This window comes from Cygnus atratus, chromosome 11 (assembly GCF_013377495.2).
Source record: "Cygnus atratus isolate AKBS03 ecotype Queensland, Australia chromosome 11, CAtr_DNAZoo_HiC_assembly, whole genome shotgun sequence".
Classification (NCBI taxonomy): Eukaryota; Metazoa; Chordata; class Aves; order Anseriformes; family Anatidae; genus Cygnus; species Cygnus atratus.
In genome coordinates, this window is record NC_066372.1 from 6,481,547 (window position 1) to 6,505,976 (window position 24,430).

Consider the following 24,430-nt stretch of genomic DNA (forward strand, 5'->3'; position numbering starts at 1 on the left):
TGGTAGTGCCCTACAAAGTTGTTTTTTGTGTCTAGTGTTTATAAAAAAAAGTTTGTAATTCTAACAATAAAATTTTGTAAAACAGTTGTTTACCAAAATGCTCTGAACTTTATTTACCACCTCCCTCTTCAATTGCCAAAGTATACTGAATTCCAAAGGGAATTATGGAGTGGTTTTTTGATGATTACATGTTAGGTGGTTACAGGAGATTCAGAAACACTGCATTAAGGAGATAATAACCTTAATAACATAATGGTTAAAATTCTATGACGTGAATAATCTTAATATTTCTGGTGCAATTGAGTCAAGGAAGGATGGGCCACTGTACAGGGAACAATAAAAATATTCCCTGGGTTACAGTCAGCTCATAATTCATAGAGTAGCACTATCAGCCAAAGTGTTTTTTTTGTTTGTTTTTTTTTGTTTTTTTTTGTTTTGTTTTGTTTTGATTTGATTAATCGTCTGCCAGAGCCAGAGAGTTTGAGGCTAATTGTTCCATTCTTGACTGCGGAATGAATTAGAAAACAATGTGCAGTCCTAAGCCAAGAAGGGAAAACAAAGAGGCCATAATGAATGGTGAGGTTAGCTAGGTACTTTGCTCTCCTATTCACAAAGATGTTGTGAAAATGGCTCCAAGGAACAGCAGGCATAAGAGATAGATAAAATCCTACACCACATGGTCATAGGTAACCGGACTCACATTGGACAGCTTGGTTAATGGAACAATAGGTTTGAACAAGGAAGAAAGGAGAGCAGCATCACATTAGAAGGTTAACTCGGATTTAAGAAGTAACTGACTGAGGCAGCAGGTGACTGAGGAATGATGAATGGGCAACAATATAAAACAGACACCTTTCATTATAGGGAGAGGAAAACTACTGTTTAAAAGGATATTACAGAGCAGTTCTTGTGGCTGTATCTCTGCTAGCACTGTAAATTAAAAGGTCTGTTGGTACTGGCTTGTGTATGTAAAGGACTGAAAAATAAAACTGTTGGTTGCATCAGCCACCATTGTTAGTGCCTTCCCAGCCAAATCATCACATGTCCAGATTTTTTCTGTAATGCTTAAATTCTTAAAATATATATTTTTAAACAAAAAAGATATATAACATTAAAAACACGGATGTAAAGAAACAAAACACAGAGTACCACATTCATACATAAGCCACAACAGGGTCATTATCCATGACTCCCTCTCATTCAAATTAATAACATGTCTGCAAAAGACCATGGAAAATCAAGATGAAAGCTAGATAAATATAGTCTACTGAAATTCTGAGCAAAAATGATGCATTCTCTGCTGGAGCTTCACCTTTCGATTGAGAACGAAGACTTGGAGGAAAAGGAAACAAGTCTATAAACACTTAGCAGTGCCAACAAATAAAACAAAGTAATGACAGAAAAGGACAGCAATATTTAGCCAAAATGTTTAGAAGAAATGCCAAAGTTATGATGACCTGAACATACACATAACTAGTGCCTAATGCTTTTAGATACTTTTAGGGTGAAGAAACAAAGTTGACTGTAGAGAATGAGCTGGCACTGAAACAGAACAAAAACAGTGACTCAGAGAAATTGTGTCCTCACAAAACCTGCAGAGATTCTGGAGGCCCAGCTCTAGGTAACGCTACAGGAAAGAAGGGTAGGAACATGCTTTTTTTAGCTCACCGAACAGTCAGATGGACAAAGTCACTAGAGATAGCTGAACTGTTCCAGGTACCAAAGAGACAACGGTGAGAAGCTACTGATATGCTTATTGAGAGCCTGGAAGCAAATGACAATTCACGTATTCAAATATGAGAGAAAACCTTATCTTGTAGGAGCTAATTATCACAGTCTTTTCTTTTTTTTTTTTTTACAAGTTACTCAGCCAAACAACACGTTGTCAGTACTTCAACAAACTACACCAAGTTAGTATTTACCAAGGCTAGTTTTGAGTGAGTAAAGGCAGTCAAAGCTTTCCACAGCACATAAAACTGCCAAAACAGCCTTTGAGTCAATGACTGTATGTGCATAGGTAACAACAAGGAAAAGGTCCCATCTACACACATGCAAAAAACCTGGATTCTGTGCAGAAAACTTTTCTTTACAGAACACCTCCCTCTGTTCCTCTGTTCTTCATGGATCTCCATGCTGTAAGCAATGTAAACCACATATAGAGCAATGAAGGCTTTGCGCCTGAAATCCAGACAAAAATAACACGGAATAGCATTAAAAGCTGTGTTTCAGTGTCCATTTTACCACATGCTGGGGCACAATAATGTCTCTCCACTCTACCCCAATAAACATTTTCTGTGTATACGGTGATAATTCCAGCACTTCCCCTACATACTGGAACGAACTCTGGGTTCTTATACTGGCTACACTACACAACAGAAAGGAAAAAAAGGAAGATCAATCTGACTTTATGAATTTCTCCCTGATGAAGAACAACATAAAGAGCATTCTTGAACCATCAGTTCATTCTGAATAGGGGTGATGTTGATTAAGATTTTTATCCCTCAGCAGTTACTGCACAGAATAATGAAGGAATGCTCCACATTTATAGGAAAGAGAAAAACATTTCTCTTCTTCTGGAGAAATGAAGGAGTCAGCTGTCCCCATGATGTGAATGAAATGGGCAGCAGCCATGGAGAACACTTCAGAAAGAACATAAAAGGGTAGAGGAAAGCAAGAAGACTTGCCACAGGTAGCATAGCTGAGTTGGTTCTGCAAACCCATTCTGAAATTACACTTTTAGCTTGTCAGTGTGCACTGCCGACAAGGTCTTGGAGCTTCTGAAGCAACTCTCCCCATCACTTCATTATGTTTCAGCTTCCATTGCAAAGTGGCCTCAGAGCGCTTGAGCAGGATTCCTTTCAGAGGAAACTGAACTGAAAGATGTGCTCCCAGACCATATGTAATGCACTCCAGCTGCATTGGGCTTCCTCAGACTAGATCAGACCTACTCTCAAGTAAACAAATAATCTCTGAAACATCTATGTCACCCTAATGTCAGATCCCCTGTGTCAGCCTCTCTGCCCTATAGAACTGCTCCCTTTGATCTACACAAGTTGTTAAAATACATGTGCCCTTAGCGTTCCAGACTGGAACCTTTATGCTCGACCTATCCCAAGTTCAGCTAGGAATAAGTTCTAAACATGTACTGAGGAGTTGGCACAGACTGTATCAAAGTTAATCAGAAGAGATATTGTTAAATCTCCAGTAAGTCTTCCTCTGACTTTTGGGTAAGGCTCAGAATCCATCATTTCCTTCTGTTATTCTGGTAAAGAGCAGAGAAAGAAAGCTATTCTGGGGAAAAATCAGAAACTTATTCTGTTACTATGTGGTGAAAATTCACAGTACAAATACAGAGCATAAGCAGTATAAAGTGTTTTACATCGTGGCTCAGCAGCACCTATATGGTTTTCTTTCTTCCCTTAAAATTAAATGGCATCAGAGTACAGTTGCACTGGTATGAAGCTATGTGGTACACCACCTATGACACTTACACACTTAGCTCAATACTCGAAAAATATTGGCAACTGCAGCAGAATTACAGCCAACCTCAGCATATCCAGCGTGTCTAGCAGTAAGACTAAATGAAAAATGACTGTTATGCAAATGTCTATAAAAATTCACCACCTATTTCAGATATTCAAACAACCATTTCAGTCACCTAAATCTGAAAATGATTAATTTACTATCTGCTTTTTGTTTGTGTGTAACAATAAATAACCAGCAAGTTCCCTGAGGGCTAGGATTTCATGAATCATTAAGCTTGTCACCAGGTGGATGTCTGTCATCAACTACAGTTTGAGAGGCAGAAGATGAGCGTAAGGACAGAATTCAGAAAGTTATATGCAAGTGATGCCCAAGAAAGAATCAGGGTCTGCAATTTGATCTACAAAGGGAAGATCCATGGTCTAACACAGACATCCCAGCAGTCAGGGAGGCTCAGCTAGGAATCAGGGCTTTCTCACAGCTCTGTGTGAGACTCCACAGAGGAACAAGCGTGGACAAGTTCCCTCAGAGAGCATTTGAAATATGAGCAGGTGCTACACAAACACGATGTAAGGAACTTAGAGCATCTATCCATACTACTTTGAGCCAAGTGCTACATTTTATTCCAACCATGAGAAATTGGCTTTGGTTTTAGAGCACAGAAGAGAGAAACACAGAATAAAATCAAAAAGATGTTCAAAGACATTTCCCACAAAGTGTGAAAACTGGATCTTAAATCTGTCCACTAGGATTGGAAACAAAATGAAACAAACCACATTGTTAATTCTACCCTTTAACTTAAAACTTATTGCACCAAAATGCATGAAAGACATCTCTACAATTACAAGAAGAGAAAATATAATTGAAATGTGCATGTAAAATGTGTGTACATTTTCCTATAGGAGTAATAAACTAAATATTCAACTATCTTTTCCTAATTATTTGCACCACCTGATATGATAATAAATACAACAGCACTTACACCTGCAGATTACTCCTGGAAACTTTTGCACACATGAAGAATGAGCCATTTCTAAGTCACACTCAGTTAAAGCATGATATGACCACCATCAGTTTATACTATAAAACATAGAACAGTTTTATAGAAGAAAAGTTGATTTTAATGATAAACCACAGTTCATTCAACATGCCCCGTCTTACTGACACACAGGACTTTGTTGCTGTAACATTACCTAGAAGGCTCTGTCTTCCAGGAGCCAGGCTGCTTTGAAAGTAATTTTTCAGCCTGTTACAATGTGATTCATGAACTTGCAGTTACAGCTCCCAAATGGCTAGGCAATGCCAAAGCCCTTGCTATAGTTCTGAAGATCAGTCAGCTCCAGTAGCCTAGGGTGTGTACAGGGATGTGATGCCATTTCTCTCAGCTTCCTTGCTTTTTAAAGCAATTTCTATAATGCATGAGCTGAGTGATAAAGTGAAACGTGCAAAGACAGTTGAAGCTCCACCAACAAACCCGGTATTTGTAGTCAGTCCTTAGTAAGCACAAATGACTCCACGACTTTGACACAGAAGCCGCCTGTTTATCAGCTTGTAATATTTGAGTATACTCAGAGTAAAAGTTCCTATTATCTTAATACAATCTTAATACAAGCATCATAAACAAACACTCCCAAATTACCACCACCTGCTAAATGACAAGAGCCTAATGTCTCCTCCTCCTCTGTGTATGAGGCTCCAGACCTTTTCATGTCTGAGCATACACAATCTAGACAGTTTTAAGCTTACATCACAAAACACTGACACAGTGAATATGCCAATTTCAAGATGACTGCCATGAAAACATAAACTGATTGCCATTTAATAAGCTTGTGTTTTCATAGAAATACAATGTGTTATAGACGGACTGTTTCCATGAAAACACGTTTAGAAATGAAACAAATATTTACTCAACATTAAGCCCAGTCATCTGCGAAATACTTAAAATCAAATAGTTTAGGATTCATATTTATATTAAATAATTGATGAAGGGTTGATACAACAGCTAATAGAATTGCTTTTACTTTTTAAAAACTTGAAATATAGATGTTTTTGGAAATGTATTTAAAAGCACCTAAGGACATGAGTACTGCATTTGATAATGCAAAGCAGACAAAGCTAACAGCCATTGATAGACTGGTCTGGGAGAACTGCATTAACCTACTGGCAAATATTCTGATAAGATCCTAGTTCCTGATGTTACTGAAATTAATTCCTGTACAACAGCAGCAAACAGCTAGGTACAGCATGGTATACCATTTCAGGCATAAAGGAGAAGCTATACCACTTTGCAAAGAACAGAATGAACAGAATCTTCTGTCTCTAAAACCAATGGCAGTATTTCTGCTGACTCTGAAGAATACACAATTTTCCACTTTTCTTGTTTCCAACTTTTTTGTTGCATAGAGATTCCTACACAAAACATCTCAGAAGTGCGTTTTTGAAAGAGACAAAGAACTTCAGCTCTAATCCTACTTTAATCAGGACACGCTTAGCTTGATGCATGTAGGTAATAGTGTGTTCAGTTATGACCTCACTGGAAGGAAGATGAAGTTTAACAACTTTAATGTATCAAACACAAAGTCTGCCATCACTCAGTTCCTGTTGCCATTCCTTTGAGTGTCTGAGCCTCTTGCTGCCATCGGCGGGAGGCAGAGGGACTGCTTGCGTGAGGTGCGAGCAGGTGGACGACCTGGTCCGCATGGTGGCGGAACTCAAGGAGGAGGTGCAGAGGTTGAGGGATATCAGGGAGTGCGAGCGGGAGATAGACTGGTGGAGTGACTCCCTGCAGGACTGGAGGGAGAGGGACCAGGGTGAGACGCCCCAAAGGGGGGTGGACCCCCTGCCCTGTTGCCATCGGGCAGAGGGAGGGGACCTGCGAGTTGAGGAGGAATGGAGACGGGTCCCTTCTCGACCTCGCAGGAGATGCCCTCCCCTTCCGGCGCTGCCTTCCCAGGTGCCCTTGAACAATAGGTTTGAGGCCCTGGAGCTTGAGAGACCGGTGGGTGAGGACGAGGTAGGAAGCCTACCCAGGAGGATGCCTGAGGTGAGGAAGTTGACTCCATGCCTCAGGACTGCCTCCACCAAGAAAGAAAGAAGGGTGATTGTTGTGGGCGACTCCCTCCTCAGGGGAACGGAGGGCCCTATTTGTCGGCCTGACCCCACGCATAGGGAAGTCTGCTGCCTCCCTGGGGCCAGGGTCAGAGACGTTACCAGGAAGCTTCCAAACCTGGTTCGCCCCTCTGACTATTACCCGCTTTTGATAGTCCAGGCTGGCAGTGATGATCTTGAAAAGAGAAGCCTGAAGGCTATCAAACAGGACTATAGGGGGCTGGGACGATTGGTGGAGGGAGCGGGAGTGCAGGTGGTGTTTTCGTCTATCCCTACGGGGGAAGGGAGAGGCACGGAGAGGACATGGAAAGCTCACGTGGTTAATAGGTGGCTCAGAGGCTGGTGCAAGCACAGAAATTTTGGGTTTTTTCACCATGGGGAGCTTTACTCGGCACCCGGCCTGATGGCCCCAGACGGGTCCCTATCTCCAAGGGGAAAACGGACCCTAGGCCAGGAGCTGGCGGGGCTCATAGAGAGAGCTTTAAACTAGGCAAGAAGGGGGACGGGGCTCAAACAAGGCTTGTTGGAGCTGTGCCGGGGGAAACAATGGCTAGGCTGGGGAAGAAGGTGATGGCCCAGCTGAAGTGCATCTACACTAATGCACGCAGCATGGGTAACAAACAGGAGGAGCTGGAAGCCATCGTGCAGCAGGCAGGCTACGACTTGGTTGCCATCACGGAGACGTGGTGGGACCACTCTCACGACTGGAGTGCTGCAATGCCTGGCTATCGGCTCTTCAGGAGGGACAGGCAGCACAGAGGGGGTGGTGGCGTGGCTCTCTACATTAGAGAATCTTTTGATGTTGTGGAACTCCAGGCTGGGAATGATAAGGTTGAATCTCTGTGGGTTAGGATCCGCGGGAAGGCCGGCAAGGCTAGCGTCCTGGTCGGGGTCTGTTATAGACCGCCGAACCAGGATGAGGAGACGGATGAGGAGTTTTATAGGCAACTGACAGAAGTTGCAAAATCGTCAGCGCTTGTCCTCATGGGGGACTTCAACTTCCCGGATATATCCTGGAAACACAACACGGCACAGAGAAAGCAGTCTAGGAGGTTTCTGGAGAGCGTGGGAGATAGCTTCCTGACGCAGCTGGTCAGTGAACCTACCAGGGGTGGTGCCCCGCTAGACCTTCTCTTCACAAACAGAGAAGGACTGGTGGGAGATGTGGTGGTCGGAAACTGTCTTGGACAGAGTGACCACGAAATGGTAGAGTTCTCTATTCTTGGCGAGGCCAGGAAGGGGACCAGTAAAACTGCTGTCTTGGACTTCCGGAGGGCTGACTTTGAGCTGCTCAGGACGCTGGTTGGCCGAGTCCCTTGGGAGGCGGTTCTGAAGGGCAGAGGAGTCCAGGAAGGCTGGGCGCTCCTCAAGAAGGAAATCTTAACGGCACAGGAACGGTCCGTCCCCACGTGCCCAAAGACGAGCCGGCGTGGAAGAAGACCGGCCTGGCTCAACAGAGAGTTGCGGCTTGTGCTTAGCAGAAAAAAGAGGGTTTATAATCTTTGGAAAAAAGGGCGGGCCACTGAGGAGGACTACAAGGATGTAGCGAGGCTGTGCAGGGAGAAAATCAGAAAGGCCAAAGCTCATCTGGAGCTCAACCTGGCTACTGCCGTTAAAGACAACAAAAAATCCTTTTACAAATATATCAACGCGAAACGGAGGACTAAGGAGAATCTCCATCCTTTACTGGATGCGAGGGGAAACCTAGTTACTAAGGATGAGGAAAAGGCTGAGGTGCTTAATGCTGCCTTTGCCTCAGTCTTTAGCGGCAATACCGGTTGTTCTCTGGATACCCAGTGCCCTGAGCTGGTGGAAGGGGATGGGGAGCAGGATGTGGCCTTCGCTATTCATGAGGAAATGGTTGGCGACCTGCTAAGGAGCTTGGATGTGCGCAAGTCGATGGGGCCGGATGGGATGCACCCGAGGGTACTGAAAGAACTGGCGGAGGAGCTGGCCGAGCCGCTTTCCATCATTTATTGGCAGTCCTGGCTATCAGGGGAGGTCCCAGTCGACTGGCAGCTAGCAAATGTGACGCCCATCTACAAGAAGGGCCAGAGGGCAGACCCGGGGAACTATAGGCCTGTCAGTTTGACCTCAGTGCCAGGAAAGCTCATGGAGCAGATTATCTTGAGTGTCATCACGCGGCACTTGCAGGGCAAGCAGGCGATCAGGCCCAGTCAGCATGGGTTTATGAAAGGCAGGAACCTGATCTCCTTCTATGACAAAGTGACGCGCTTGGTGGATGAGGGAAGGGCTGTGGATGTGGTTTACCTTGACCTCAGTAAGGCTTTTGACACCGTTCCCCACAACATTCTCCTCAAGAAACTGGCTGCTCGGGGCTTGGACTGGCATACGCTTCGCTGGGTTAGAAACTGGCTGGATAGCCGGGCCCAGAGAGTTGTGGTGAATGGAGTCAAATCTGGTTGGAGGCTGGTCACAAGTGGTGTCCCCCAGGGCTCGGTACTGGGGCCGGTCCTCTTTAATATCTTTATCGATGATCTGGATGAGGGGATTGAGTGCACCCTCAGTAAGTTTGCAGACGACACCAAGTTAGGTGCGTGTGTCGCTCTGCTCGAGGGTAGGAAGGCTCTGCAGGAGGATCTGGATAGGCTGGACCGATGGGCTGAGGTCAACTGTATGAAGTTCAACAAGGCCAAGTGCCGGGTCCTGCACCTGGGGCGCAACAACCCCAAGCAGCACTACAGGCTGGGAGATGAGTGGCTGGAAAGCTGCCTGGCCGAGAAGGACCTGGGAGTATTGGTTGATAGTCGGCTGAATGTGAGCCAGCAGTGTGCTCAGGTGGCCAAGAAGGCCAACAGCATCCTGGCCTGTATAAGAAGCAGTGTGGCCAGCAGGTCTAGGGAAGTGATGGTCCCCCTGTACTCGGCTCTGGTGAGGCCGCACCTCGAGTACTGTGTTCGGTTTTGGGCCCCTCGCTACAGGAAGGACATGGACGTGCTCGAGCGAGTCCAGAGAAGGGCGACCAAGCTGGTGAGGGGTCTGGAGAACAAGTCTTACGAGGAGCGGCTGAGGGAGCTGGGCTTGTTCAGCCTGGAGAAGAGGAGGCTCAGGGGCGACCTTATCGCTCTCTACAGTTACCTTAAAGGAGGCTGTAGTGAGGTGGGGGTTGGTCTGTTCTCCCACGTGCCTGGTGACAGGACGAGGGGGAATGGGCGAAAGTTGCGACAGGGGAGTTTTAGGTTGGATGTTAGGAAGTACTTCTTTACCGAAAGGGTTATTAAGCATTGGAACGGGCTGCCCAGGGAGGTGGTGGAGTCACCATCCCTGGAGGTCTTTAAAAGACGTTTAGATGTAGAGCTTAGCGATATGGTTTAGTGGAGTACTTAGTGTTAGGTCGGAGCTTGGACTCGATGATCTTGAGGTCTCTTCCAACCTAGAAATCTGTGTGTCTGTGTCTGTGTGTCTTTATGCACAATTTGGTCACCACCTACTTCAGCTGAAGCTTCAGTGTCTCTTCTTACCTAACAGGTGCAAATATGTCAGATCTGCACATAACATTTTGGACAATAGTAACTGAGTCCTTTCCTTTTTCTTTTTGCTTCTCCTTTCCTTTTATTCCTCTCTCTCTCAAGCTCTAAGAGTAACAGCAATCATAATAGAAATCTAACCTCAAAACTATTTGGAAGCAAATGTGTGGCAAACACACAAAACCCATCGAAGGAGCTGTCTATTATACCATTCAGTGATTCTAAACTGGAAAACAATAGAAACTAAAAGGAGAAAAGACTAATTTGTGCTAAAACTATTTAAATACTCAATTAAAAACGTTTTCTGTATTTTATTTTATTTATTTTTTTATACAGCAATGAACTAACCTAATAAAGGGAATGTCTATTTTGGGGTATGTTATTCAAAACCAGCATACTGGTTATTTATTTATTTATTTATTTTTGCTTTGTGCAAATTACATTTGCACTCAGTTAATTTATTTAGAGGTAGTGCCTTTGTTTTAATGACAAGTACCTAGGAGAAAGATTTGGGTGGGATTAACACAAAGACAGGAAAGGAAAGAGGAAGAATGGAATTATACTAGTTCTACAAACTTTTGTAGAGGATATCAAAGTTTCTCAGCAATTGCCTAAATCCCACCAGCAGGGGCAGTCCATGTCAAACTAACACTTAATCAAATTATTACTGCTAAATAGACCTTTTGGTTCTCAAAAAGAGCACTATGAAGCATAATCTGGAGGCTTACCATGCAAGTGCCACTATTAATATATGTAAGCCAATTCTAACACAGAAGAACACTAAAGATTTAATGGACAACCTACGTCCATCCATTTTACAATAGAAATAAATATGTCGATAGTCTTCTGTTGATTATTCTGGATATACAGTAAAATATCAATCACATTCTTATTCTCAGCTTGGTGATTTGATTTCAAGACAAGGAACTCAATAGCTTGAGTCAAGAACGTAAGTAGCTACATATAAGCCATCTTAGCTTGGCACTTAGCAGAATGCAATACCGCTTACCAGGCCGGACCACAGTCTAACTTCTGATTTAACACTGGAGTGAGGAAAGCAGTCTACAAAAAACTCAATAGGCTCCTACCTCAAGCGACCATCATACAACCTCCCTTCTGATGACAATGAAAAGTAGCAAATTAATATGCAGGGAATTTTCCTGGCAAACTGGGAATTACAGGTATTAGTTTCACAAGGAATATTACTAAATTGGCAAATCCTATGTTCCCAGGTCAAGGTTCTCTGTGTCTGTTTTCTAAAGTTCCCTCTGTTAGAAATAGCTGGGGATTTTCTGGTGACATTGTTCATTTTGAAATATGAACTTGTCAAAGATGAAATATTCTACAGGAACGTACATTACCACTTCATCAAGGACAGGATTTTGTATCAAGATCTACTCTCAAAACAGCTGACAGAAAGGTGGTGAAATTGCTCTAGCAGGACATGGAAACATAAAGTTCACTGCTTTGTTTCTAGCCCAGCTCTTAAAGCCAAGTCATCACCATCTCATGTGAAGGACTATTCACAACTCACTGTGTTAAAGAGGTGTTGTTTTTTTTTTTCTTAAATCTTCCTTGTGAAAATTGCTGGAAAAAAACAAACTATTTCAGTGAAATATTTTTCGAAGTATCAGAAGGTCTGTTCAACAGGAAAACAAGATTGAATGAAGCTTTAGTGCTCTTTATGTCCTTAAACAGCATGTAAAGTTGTATTTTTGGATGACCACTTTACTTCCACTTCTATTTCAACGACCATAACTCTGGAGTAAGTTGGCAGTGTAGGGGGAGAAAAGGAAAAAGGGGTCGGGGTGAAAGAAATGTTAAGAGTTTAAACAGGAAACGTGCCTTATCTGTAAAAGCTGTCTTTGCAGCCAGCAAATATCACACCTACATATCAGTTAGGTAACAGTAACAAAGATAAGAAAACAGTTTCTTCAGACAAACATTGGTGGGAAGGATGGTTATCAACTGATGACTCTATCTAAAAGGAAATCACAAAATGGCTCTGGTAATACACTGGCGTTCTGAAACCAGAGGTTTCCCTTCCCCTGTTGCACAGAGATTAAGTAAAGCCTAATTTGAATTTCCAGAAAACTGCAAGTATACCACCACTGTTGTGAACTGGCTTTTGAAGTCAGTGGTAAATACCTCAAAAAAAAAAAAAAAAGAGAGGAAATATGCTTTAAGGGTGTGTCTGCTCTGTTGTTCAGCAAGTCATATTGTTACAGCTTGCTGAATCTGATAGCGTATGTTAACCTTAAGCAAGAAGCCTTTACACACACAGTGGAAGCTAAACCAGATAGCAAAAAGATCTCATAACAGCATTAGTTCTTGCAGCAAAGTTGTCAAGCTCTTTGCCAAGGCTTCAAGTCTAGTTAACACTTCACATCTTAAATATACTGCTTAGTTGTTTTTTTTTTGTTGTTTTTGTTTTTGTTTTTTGTTTTTTACAATAATTCACTGAAGGTTCGGTTCTATTTCCGCTCAAGTCAATGTTTTTTACCACTAATAGCAGTAAGTTAAAGACAGAAAGCCTACTGAAGTCCCAGATGCAATCCCTTAAACCCCTAGTTTCTGTTTAGGTAAGATCTACTAATCTGATAAAGCGAACAGTGAACCCAAAACCAGACAATACAGTAATTCAAGGCAAGATGACTGCATCGGCGTTCAACACCAAATCTAGATTGTGCAACTTTGGTGTTTAACTTACAATTGCATGAGTTAAAGTACCGAAACATATTCACACTGGAATTGAATGATGTTCAGACTGGAGGATGTAATTCTGATACTTACTGACTTTTTCTGTCTCTTTATGCGCATATAAAATATATTTAGCAAAAAGTAATCTCAATATTGTGACGCTTATTTCAATGTGTACGAATAGGCACATCTGTATTTGCAAAATCATGCATATTTTAACTATGTTTTCATAGTGTATATACAGTTGATTGAATGGAAATCATTATGGCATTACAGAAAAATTATGTGTTGCTTCGTTGTATCATGAAAGCAGCTGTATTTCTTCTGCTGTTTTAAATTAAAACACAATAGGAAATTAAACAACTCCCCTATCCTAAAATAACACCAGGCACCACGTTTTCTGGAACTAGTCTTCTGGCTGACTGAAGAATTTTGCATATGCATTTTCTACGTCATCATCAGTTAGGTAAGCTGATGACCATCTTTCCAGCTCTCATGCAAATTACCAATGCAAATACAGACAGCATTTATATACTCTGTCTGAAACTTGACCCAAAGTATCTGCCACTACCTTTTGATCCATTACTCAATTATTATAAAACCCAAGAATCACCCACTCTCCTTTTTAACCATAACTTGCATCAGGATTCTATTCAACCTCAGGCTAATCTCTTTCCATTCATACTTTTCAACTCCAAACCTGAGTTCCTCAAACTGACCCACACTGCTCTTTGAGGTTTTTTGTCCTTTTTAGGTGAGCATTACCAACTATACTTCATTACTTTAGCAGACTTTTTAAAATAGTGGTTTCACATAATATCACCATTTGGTGATAAGTTTAAGAACAAGCCATTCAGTATGAGTTAGAGTGACTAACTGATCTGCCATAAAGATCTGCCTTATATGTTTTCAGCATGAAACTGTCCATAACTGGGGTTAAAATTTTAAATAATTTCAGACTGATCTTCTCAGAGAAAAGCTGCAAGAGCTTCCAATATTTTTACAGTCCTGAAAAGGTTAGACATCAATGTAGATTAAAAAGTCCTTTTCAGGTTCCAACAGTTGTTTCAGAATGGTGACTGCAAAAGTCTAGCAATGCACTGTCAAATAAACGAGTCTATTAGGAATGATGGAATCAGTCACTGGTTTCAAAATTCAGATAATTAAATGTGTTTTTTTGGGATCAGATACCAAGCTTGGAGAAGTCCGTATGACAGCTTGCTTTAGAATCATTAGAATTCAGCCTTACTACAACAAAAATGTAGTACTGTGTTATAAGAAACCATGTCATGAAATGAAATGACTGTGAGCAGAGAGCTCTAAGGACAGACTCTTCTCACTGTATTGAAGAAAGGTAGCAGTGCTATTGTCCAGAGGAATAAAACATGTACCTTAGGAAAAAGGCTTTGATTTTTGATCTTTGAACACACTGGACCCAAAGATCATATTTTAACCCTAATTTTATAGTTGTGCAAAACCAAATACCTTGCTGTATTTAGTGACAATCCACTCACAGAAACAAAGACTTACCTTTCTATAAAGACTAGGGTGACTTTAAGAAACAGTTCAAATCAGATGGACCAGTCTTGCACCAAGTCTGGTCCCACATCAATGAAATGAGAGGAAGCCTCCCCTTAACTTCAGCAGAAATTGAATCAGTCTTTGGAGAGCATGACCATCTTTGTTTAGTAAGGATAATTATCTCTTAGGAACCTGTTCCTAAGTATGTGCTCAGAAGGCTTTCAGTGTGTTGATATTCCTCAGTATGTATAGTTAGAGCTACCTAGACTCAGACTGTTCAGAGCCAAACTATGCCACACTGTACTTTGTTCAGCCTGGGTGATCCACATATTAAAGAAGAAAGTTGTAAGCAACAGCACTTCTTATTTGTTTTCACAGTGGTTGCATTGTAAAATACCCAAAGTGCAAAAACAGATTTAGAACAAGAAAGCAACATTCATTCTCTATCAGGTGACAAACGAGTCACTGGCATAGTATTTTGTGTGGCAGGGAATAAAACTTACTGATCGATGGTGACAGCACCCAAAACAAACTTTTTATAGGGGTGTCTTCAAAGTTGAATTAAAGGTACAGTATCTAGCTGATGCTGAACAGGTTTTCTTTGGCTCACAGGAAAAAAAAAATCAAGTATAGCAGTAGTTCAGTAAAAGTTTTGAACAAGAGAAAAGCCCTAGATAGTTGTCTTAGGATTCTTCAGCAGGGCAAACAGTGCTTCAAGGACAAGTAGGAAAGTAGCTGCTATTTGAGGCAACTTCATTATAAAATCATTTTTAATAAGCTATCTGAGCAAAGAGAGGGAGTGCTCTTGCAGAGGCCCCCAAGGGATCTTAAGGCTGCCCAGTAAAGTTATTAGGAGGTTACACACAGGGGACCAAACAGCTATTTTACTGGCCTCAGGGGACAGGGTTTAGTTTTCACCTGTTCTCTTTAGGCCTTGGCGCTAACAGCAGATCCTGTTAACCATCAATATTCTGCAGCCTCCTATCTTGTGAGGAAAAGTGTCATTTACTTACTTCAGCTGGGAAACACAGGAAGTAGACTGTGCAACTCATGTAGTAATTATAAACCAGATCAGGAAAAAAATCAAACTTATTTTCCCTTTAATGCAATTAAACAGAATAACTAACACACCTCAAGAAATCATTAGCAGTGAGACTACTGGTCATATACCATACTGGTAACAAGGAAAATAAAGTTAGAGAAAAACAGAAATTCAGGTCTTGGGTTCAATTAAGCTGCAAACCTTAATATGCTTGTAGAACTTGGGTGAAAAACAATTCTAGGATATTTGGACATCTTAAAAGCAGAAGAGCTGTCTCATGTCCTGTATCATCCTCTCCGGTGCTAAGAGAAGAACACTGCTTGTTAGAAACCACTTGGAGATATGAAGGACCTCATTTAGGAAGGGATCTCTGCTCACGACAGTATTTAGAGCATGCCTACACCTAAAGAACAAGGCACTCTTTTTTGGGATAGTTGTGGTGCAGCAGCAGCACTCCAAGCTCCGGAAAGTCTCAGGGACTTATCAGGACTATAGGTACCTACTGAAACACCTATTGAACTTTATGCCAAGTCCAACATCTGAGCTTATCTAACAAAAAGCCAAATTTATCTCCCTATGCTCTCTAATCAAACCTGTAATCCAGCTGCACTGTAAGCTTGTAACATGAATTGACCACTTAGCCTGAATTTCAGTCTCATTAAAACACAGACTCAAGATACTTCTCTAGACTAAGGCCTACTACAAGAGTAGTACAGGAATCAATACAGAGCTTGATGTGGGAATGAAGGCAGTGTGCTTGGTGTGGAATACCACACCAGAGAGCAGATATCCCGTCAGATAGCAGAAGGGGTTGGTCTACTTCCACTCTTTGTCAACAAAGATGCCAGCTCTTCTTGCAGATGGCTTTTGTTTGGTGAAAAAGATTCAAAGCATACACTCCCTACTTAATTCTCCATTCGGAGTTCTTGTCTTTCAAATTAGTGGCTAGCTTTGGAAACATTTCCAAAGTCTGAAATAAAGGACAAATATCTTGCATAGTGTTACAAAGGAGTCTTAATCTATAGAGGGTTTTGGTAAAACTATTGTTTCTTAAATCTGGTTATACCCTGGGTTATAAAAATATAAAATATACAGTGTTGAATATAATACCAAAGTACATTGGATATAATACAATACCAAAGTACATTGAATATAATACAAAGTACATTTGTATTACAGGTAGAGATAATAAAGGATGAACAAATTAGTCCATAGATCACTAATAGTGACTTTCTTACTTATGTACATATCATAATGGAATCTGATAAGTATAATTGCAAGGCATGGTTTCTCCAGTATCACACATTAACAAAACTTGTCAAAACTTGTGGTAGTTCAGGGAGTAGGTGACAGTAACTTTGTGCAATGTGAAAGTTCACACCAATCCTGACCAGGTCCTGTGAAGGCATAGCTGTCCTGACCTAATTCTACTTCAGGAAGAAAGGTATTCTGTATACGTGTTTGAGATGAAGCTGAACTTCCCAACAGCTTAGCTGATCAGAGAATGAGATGCATCTTTTTGTAGAGGCCTTTCATGTCTGACTCTGAGACAGAGATTCAGCAGAGAACAGTGTCAAAAAAAAAAGGAAAAAAAAAATAATAAAAAATCCATTACCAATGAGGTAAATCCTTACCCACAAAGGCACAAGAGGACCAGACTGGATTGGTAGGTTTTCATCTTAAATTTCACTTCTTTCTGAAAAGTGACCTGGTTGAAGTACAGGAACTGAGGTACTTCGCTATCCACCCCTGGGACTGCCAAAAGAAACATGCTTTTTCTCTCCAAATGATAATGACATAGTCTAAGTGCATGAAGTAGGCTGCTGAGTTTTGGACTTAGCTCTCAAAGGGCTACCTGTATGTTGACAGTGATCTGTAGGTGTACTCTCACTGAAAAGTTAAACCCAACGAGCTGTCCCTAATTCAAAGTAGCACCTGGGTTAATGCGGTCCATGCTAGAGAGCCCCAAACAGGTCCCTGCCTCTTCAGTCGTGCTCTGCTCACAGGTATGTCAGCAGGACTAGGCTAGGGGTCTTAATTCTTTTTTGCTGCACAACATTGTACCAATCTAAGAGCTTACTCCAGAGGTCTGTGGGAGTACTTGTATGGCCTTCTGAAGACAGACAGAAAATTGTGACAATACATGGTGCTTTTTTCTATCTTAAAAATGTCAGGTAAGCAAATAACTCAATGTACCTGGATCTCCATACAGACATGGACTCCAGCTACACAATCAAACTCCTCTGAAGCCTTTGACTGGGGTTCACTGAAATTCAAATAGTGAGAGAAAGAAGATTCCTAAGATCAAGGATTCATTACAGTGCTAGCCTTCTGGGTACATAAGCAGGAAACAACTCCTCACTCTTATAGTAGTCACGTCAAACTCTTCTAAGAAAGTCAATGTCTAGAATATAAAAGTGCTCTGAAGAAAAAGAAGGTGATTTATTTCTGTGACAGTTCTGAGACACAAGGGGTGTGGTAGAGGTCATCACACTCATTGCATGAAATATGGCAAGATTTAAGATTAAGATGCTGGAGGTGAAATACTGAAAACATCATGGCTGATGGTCCTTTGCAGTGTTTGGTTCCCCCAGAATTTCAGATCTTTATTATCACTGATGCAATGACACCTGTCTGAATTTGTGAAAAGGCTAAAGCTACGTATCTAAGCTATCTACTTGTCTATTCAGACCATGAAACATGAGAGGAAGAAGTTGTATTATGAGTATTAGTTTGAATTAAACGACTGGAAAAGAATCTAAATGTCAGTCATATCTTTCTCCAGTCAAAAGAGAACTGCAACACCAAAAGTCCCCCTTGGTACAGAAGATGGGATAGGGTTTTGCCTCTAATATCTGACTTCACTGGTCTAAAGGTTATATAGGATGGATAACAACAAATCAGCATGTGAGCCCAAGAAAGAATAGTTCTACAAATAGACAGGAGGTAAGAATTTTTACTTCTAAAGTCTGTTTAATCCACTGAGTGAAAAATTGCATTTTTGGGTGGACAAAATTTATTCTCATTAGTGTTGCTTGAAAGCAGCAGTATTGCACTCCCTGTTTAAAAATGGCAGGTTTCGTAACGTTCAAACTCTGATACAGAGAGGATGTAGGGAAGCAGCAAATGAAACAATACTTGGATAAAATTGGTTGTATCAAGCAGAGTAAAAATCTCTTGGGTTACATTTAGCTTGTTACATTATGAGAGATCTATGTTTTTTCAACATCATAGTGCATGTGCAGGAATACTGAACTTACATTTCATCCAGAAATGACCTAAGCACTCACTAGTCAGCAGCCCCCTAGTTCAACTTCAGCTGACGGAGCACATTTGTCAAAGACTAATGCCAAGAAGGGGATAAAATATACCCAAAATCTCAAACAATAAAACCAGGAAGAACTTAGGTAGTGGACTGAAACCATCACTGTTTTCAAAACCCGTACTATAAAAATGGCTATTCGGATGAAGTCTGAAAAGGATTAATCCAATCCTTAAAGTGCATAATATATCAAACTTTCTAGCATCATACTTCAGTAATTAAGTTGAAAGGTTGTTACAAATAAGTGCTAGTTTACAGTCAGTCAACATCCTCAGATGCTGTACATGGTAAACTTGGAATATGAGTACTTCACCCAGATTTCTAAACAGTAATAAAGACAACACATATACATTTCACAAAGTGTTTGTGGGAATGTTTTTGAAATTTGTTTGTAGAAATCCCACTCCACATACCATGTTTTGGATATATTATATATATGCTGATGCAGAGTGATAGGTAAACTCTAGATACAGAGACTTGATACATGAAAATATTCTGCTTGTCACTTGCAGTTGTTGAGCTCTATGACTCAACAACTCAGATGTTAATCAAAATCTTTGCATTTAGGGTTTTATGTAAAACTGGACTTTTTTCAAGTTATTCCAAAACCGAATATTGATATCTACTTTTTGTATTCAACATTTTTTTTCTAAGTAATAAGGAAAAAATGTTTATGGTGCATATTGTCAAAATACCAAACATGCACAATTTACATCAATTCCTCCTCTATAAGAATTTATCGTAACAGGAATGTATTTTAAAAGACTTTCAACCAGAGCTGAATAAACCTCATATAGATTTGCTAGCAAATGTAGCCTGCATTTTCATTATGGCAATTACAGCATATTGCTCCTTCTATTTTAATCCCTTCTTAACGGGCAAGCTCATCTTCCTGTTATTAAGGGAACCTTCTTGTTCATGCTTCAGCAGTTGCATGAAAATTGATTAACAAATTGGGGAACTACTCTTAGACAGTTCCTGTAGAATAGCATAAACATAGTTCTCACTTAATATAGAAGATGACAGAAGATGCTGGGACCCTAACTTCTTTCTTCACTAGATTCAAGGCCATACCTATTGAATAGCAGCTAACCACCTAACAGATCTGATGAATACACCTTTTTGTTATAATGAACCTCAAGCACAGCATCCACTGAGATAGCTGTGATGACAACGTATTATCACGGCTGGCAGGGCTTGACAACATTGCTGTGCTCTTTAGATCTGTGGTTACTATTTAATTTTGCCCACAACAATTACTGAATACTGGAACTGGAGACACGACTCTTACAGCAGGTCAGTCAATGGCACTGCCATTCACAAAACATATGGGGCGGTTTCAGCTGATTTCCAGGTGGAGTGTTACACACCACCGTGTACAGTCACTAGCCTCTATACAAGAGAGGCCCAAGCCTGAGCTAGCACAAATACTGAGTTACTTACCACCTCTAGAGAGGGTGGTCGCTCCAGGCCAGGGTTGAGCTCATGGGCAAGGCTGTGCAAGGAAGCTGTCTGTACAATGCCTGGCCTGCGGATATACAGAGGACTTCAGTCTCCTGTACTGTTAATCTCAGTCAGCATGAGCTCAAATATTTACTAAAAAGGGTCACATTCTGCTCTCAGACACCTATCTGCAGCTTTCAGTATGGTTGATGGAAACCATATATGCATTCACCCAAACAGAAGCTGACCCTAAGAATACATTAAGGAGCAAGCCCACCTAATCAGAGGACTATCATGCTCTAAAGGTTGGCGACATTTAACATTTGCTTCAAAATTCACACCGATCAACTTCTCATTTGAAACTCTTATAGCAAGCAACTGTACTTTTAAAAATCTCTGTTGGGCGATTTCACAAGTGGCATACAATATCAAGTCAGATTTTTCATTACACGAATATTTTAAAAACAGGAATGAAATAAGAATATTAACATAAGACACTTTACGACCACTTTAAGCCTATGAAGTCGCAGTGAACATATTTAAAATGCATAACTCTGTTAAAATGCATTGTAAATCTTCGTAAATTTTGTGCAGCCTACCACCTGTTTTGTTAGAAAGCCCTCAAAGGACTAGTAGCTTCAACTTCAACCTATTGCTATTTGAGATCCTGGGCAAGCACAATTCCTGCACTGCCAGATTTCAAAACCTTCACAGTATCAGAAGAATCTCAACATACCTCCTTCAGCTACAAATTGTAACATTTTCTTGGCATTGTGCTTTTAACTCACTGCAGAGTAGATGAGATCCGATTCCCAATAATGTTTTCTTTGAAGAGGATTCAGAATAAATGTACATGTAAGTAAATGCATGCATCCACATCCATTTCCAAGGTTGCCATTTATTTTTATACTGTTTATATAGTTGAGAGCAAAACAATAACCATCTTATTTCCATCAAGAACTCCTTAGGCACAAGCACAGAATGATCTATCTTACAGATTAACACATAGGGACAGAAGACTTGCAATTAAATAATTTCTTTTTATGTGAAACGATATGTTTCACATAAAAACATACTGTTTCAAATACAACATACATAGAAAATTATAACCATTCTAACCACCTGTGTTTTCTAGATATATTACTCACCAGCTAGCTGTAAGGTACACGTACTAGAAAACAAGGAATTCTGTCTTTTGTCTTCATATATTTCCTTTCCTGCCCTTGGCCTTGACACATATGCGCACGTACACGCGCGTGCACACATACACACACACGGAGTATAGTCATTTAGATGACATTTCAGGCCAGGACTGGAACCAATCTAAAGCAGAAAACCTACCAGCATTTTTAAAATGGAGCCTTCTCAAGACAAGACATACACCTAGCAGAGACACAGCATTGCTTAACATGAATTCCATTCATTAAAGAAAACCAAATCAAAAGATATTACTTACATGTATGAGTCTTCTTTGTTACAGAAATACCTGTAGGGAAGAAACGATTCCAATGTTAGCAAAATGACCACTGGGTAAATTCTTTTGACATTTATTTCATTGTTAAACTATTTTATTACAGGCACACAGCTGCCACTACAAAAGAAGAATGAAAATTGCAATGATTTTTTTTTTTGTCAGAGCAAGAAGCAGCTCCCTTCTTTGCATGCAGGCTTTAATATTACATTGTCTCTTTACACCTCCTCAATGAATGTTTCAACACATAGCAATTACATTTTGTTGTTGGCGTGTTTATCTACCTGACTTTCTTCTAAAACAGAAGCTGATGCAAACCAAGGATATTGACAACACTATGGAAGATCCATCTTACCTCACATGGTTAACAATTTTACCACACTCATGTGACATAGCACAGATGAACCTACCCAGACAGAACAGATGCAAACAGTACAATTTATTTGCTACATTATTAAGTTCTGGTACTTCTTTGACTGCCAGCTGTGGCCTATGCTCATCGAAACCAAATGAAAAGCTCTCTCATTGATACGAGCATTACTTGCCATAATTCCAAGCTAGATGCAAGTATCTCCAAACTGTTAAATGTATACTTTCCGAAGTAATAAAGATGTTTTTATACTAGACGGGCATGTGATGGCAATCATCAATGATGGTCTAGTGCCAGGCATTTTAAAGAAAGCAACACAATGAACAGAGTGAGGCAAAATTCATAATACCAAATAAAGATAAAATTAACTCTGTTAAATGTCATTGGAATTCATGCTTGAATACAAACAATGTTGTTTTCACTTTAGCAGGTAACTAGTGCTGTACTCGGACTCTGCAGAATTTAAGCTTCACTTTCCTTGGGGGGAATTTGATGAGAAGAGTAAGAAGTTACTGGAAGCAGAACAAGTATTTGAAATATTTCATTTATGATTAAGGCCAGTAATTAAATTTTGGAATTGGAATCGTTTGGCTTTCTATTTATTAAAGAGAGAGACCTCCTTCTCCTTTAACGACCCTCTTGCAAAAACAAATCACTATGGAAAAAGTAGGCTTCTATTTCAGGCCTTTTACTTTGTCGTGCAACATCTCAGGGAGACAGCAATAAGTTATAAGGAGTCAGAAGAATGTAGACATTTTATCTGCAAGTTTATAGAGCTTACTTCTAAAGCCAACAGTTTTCAAAGTAATCCTGATTTTGGTATACATCTAAATCCATACTGCCAACCAAATATTTACATATCAAGTTAACATAAATGTCATGAGATTCTTTTTTGGTTTAATTGTATCTGTATTGCTATCGGCCTTTTGGATTTGAATCACCAAGTTCTGCGAGTGTGAGCACTGGAACCTTTCTTTTCCACTCCAAATAGAAGCTGAGTCTCCAGGCTTTGGGAAAAGGTTCTGGGCAGTTAGTTCCTTTGAGTAGTTTTGTAAATGGCAGACACTGGGAAGCAATTTACAAAAATCTACCAGGTTTTGATTACGTATGTGTATTGACTTAAATCTGAAAGGTCCCAGCCAAACCTCCCCATTCCTCATTCTAGAAACCCTAGAGCCAGGGTAAACAAAAAGAACAAAAGGAAAACAAGCATAATAGAAAGAAAGCCATTCAGTCACAGAAGTAGCTACTACAGGCTGCAAATTCATTCTGTAAATCAGGATTTTGTAAGAGCCAGATTTCTCAGATTTTCATTCCCATTCAGTCATGCCTGGGTGGCTCAGAGTAGTTGGCCAGCTGGATGCATCAAGGAGGTGAGTGTTACTACAGGAGTGAGAAAAAGCAGAGACATGAGGTAACTAAGGCAAAGCCGGAGAAAGGCCAGATAAAGTGTGCTTTTTGCCATATGCAGCCCTCCCCCCAGTTTTTTCTCAAGGTCTGCCTTACTCTTTGAATTTGAAATGACAGCTGTCATTAGAACACTTGTTCTTCTACTAAGGAAGAGCATTTTCCCTGTCTTCTTGCGTGACTGCTGAAGAGCATGCACAGCTCTCCACAGCATTCATCGTGAGGAACTGTCCCAGTACTTCCTTGGCAGAAGTACCTGCCCCTGTCCTAGCTTGCCTGGCCAGCTCCTACAATCTTAAGGACATTTCACTGAATAGGAAATGCAGAGGGAAAAGGTCTTTAATCTGAACACCATTTGCAAAACTTCCTTTCCCAACACCAGTGCTAATGAATTGATACGTCAGTGCTCTTTCAGCATTATGGGAGCCATATGTGTACTATTCTCAGAAAATAATGCTTTCTGTAAAATCACTTTGAACAGAAAGTGCTTATGCTGTCACTTCTGATTACTCACAGCCTCTTCACAATGGGATTTGCCACAGCACAAAACAGACTTAGCTGTATTCACTGGCTGAGGGACTACTTTCCCCCATACATGAAACAGTGATGGAAATATTAGCGTTTATATTTTTTGACTTTATTTTTTTAATATGAAACGAGTGGTGGGTTTTTCCAATCATATGTTTCCACAATAATTACTGATTACCATCTGATAAGGCCTTTTAGCTGTTTTATGCAGATATTTTTAGATAACCTTTTATAACAATATATAGTAGGGTTTGGCTGTTTTTTTCTTTTTTTTTTCTTTTTACATCATCATCATAATTATGCTTTTAAATGTAGCAAAAAAAAAAAAAGTATTTTGCTTTGAATTGAATTTTTGTAAGTGATTAATTGTGATCTGGTGGAACCAGGATAAATGTTGCCAGTGAGTTCAACAACAAGAGATTTAAATTAATCAGGAATCTTCACTTACATTAAAATTAGTCTAACTTTCGATTCTAATTTATGAATTTCCAAGAAGCTTTCCCTGTCACACCAGTAACTATAAGCAACTGGAAAATGTAAGTAAAAA

The 24,430-nt window shown here is 40.5% G+C and overlaps 1 protein-coding gene across 2 annotated transcripts in view; it reads right to left on the reverse strand.

Moving 5' to 3' along the window:
• Window positions 1-24,430, reverse strand: part of RORA (RAR related orphan receptor A) — a 377,529-nt gene that overhangs the window by 91,437 nt on the left and 261,662 nt on the right. For both annotated transcript variants that reach the window (XM_035554008.2, XM_050712977.1), the window contains exon 2: window positions 21,564-21,593. In XM_035554008.2, the coding sequence (XP_035409901.1) occupies window positions 21,564-21,593 (30 nt within the window). The remainder of the gene's footprint in view (window positions 1-21,563; window positions 21,594-24,430) is intronic.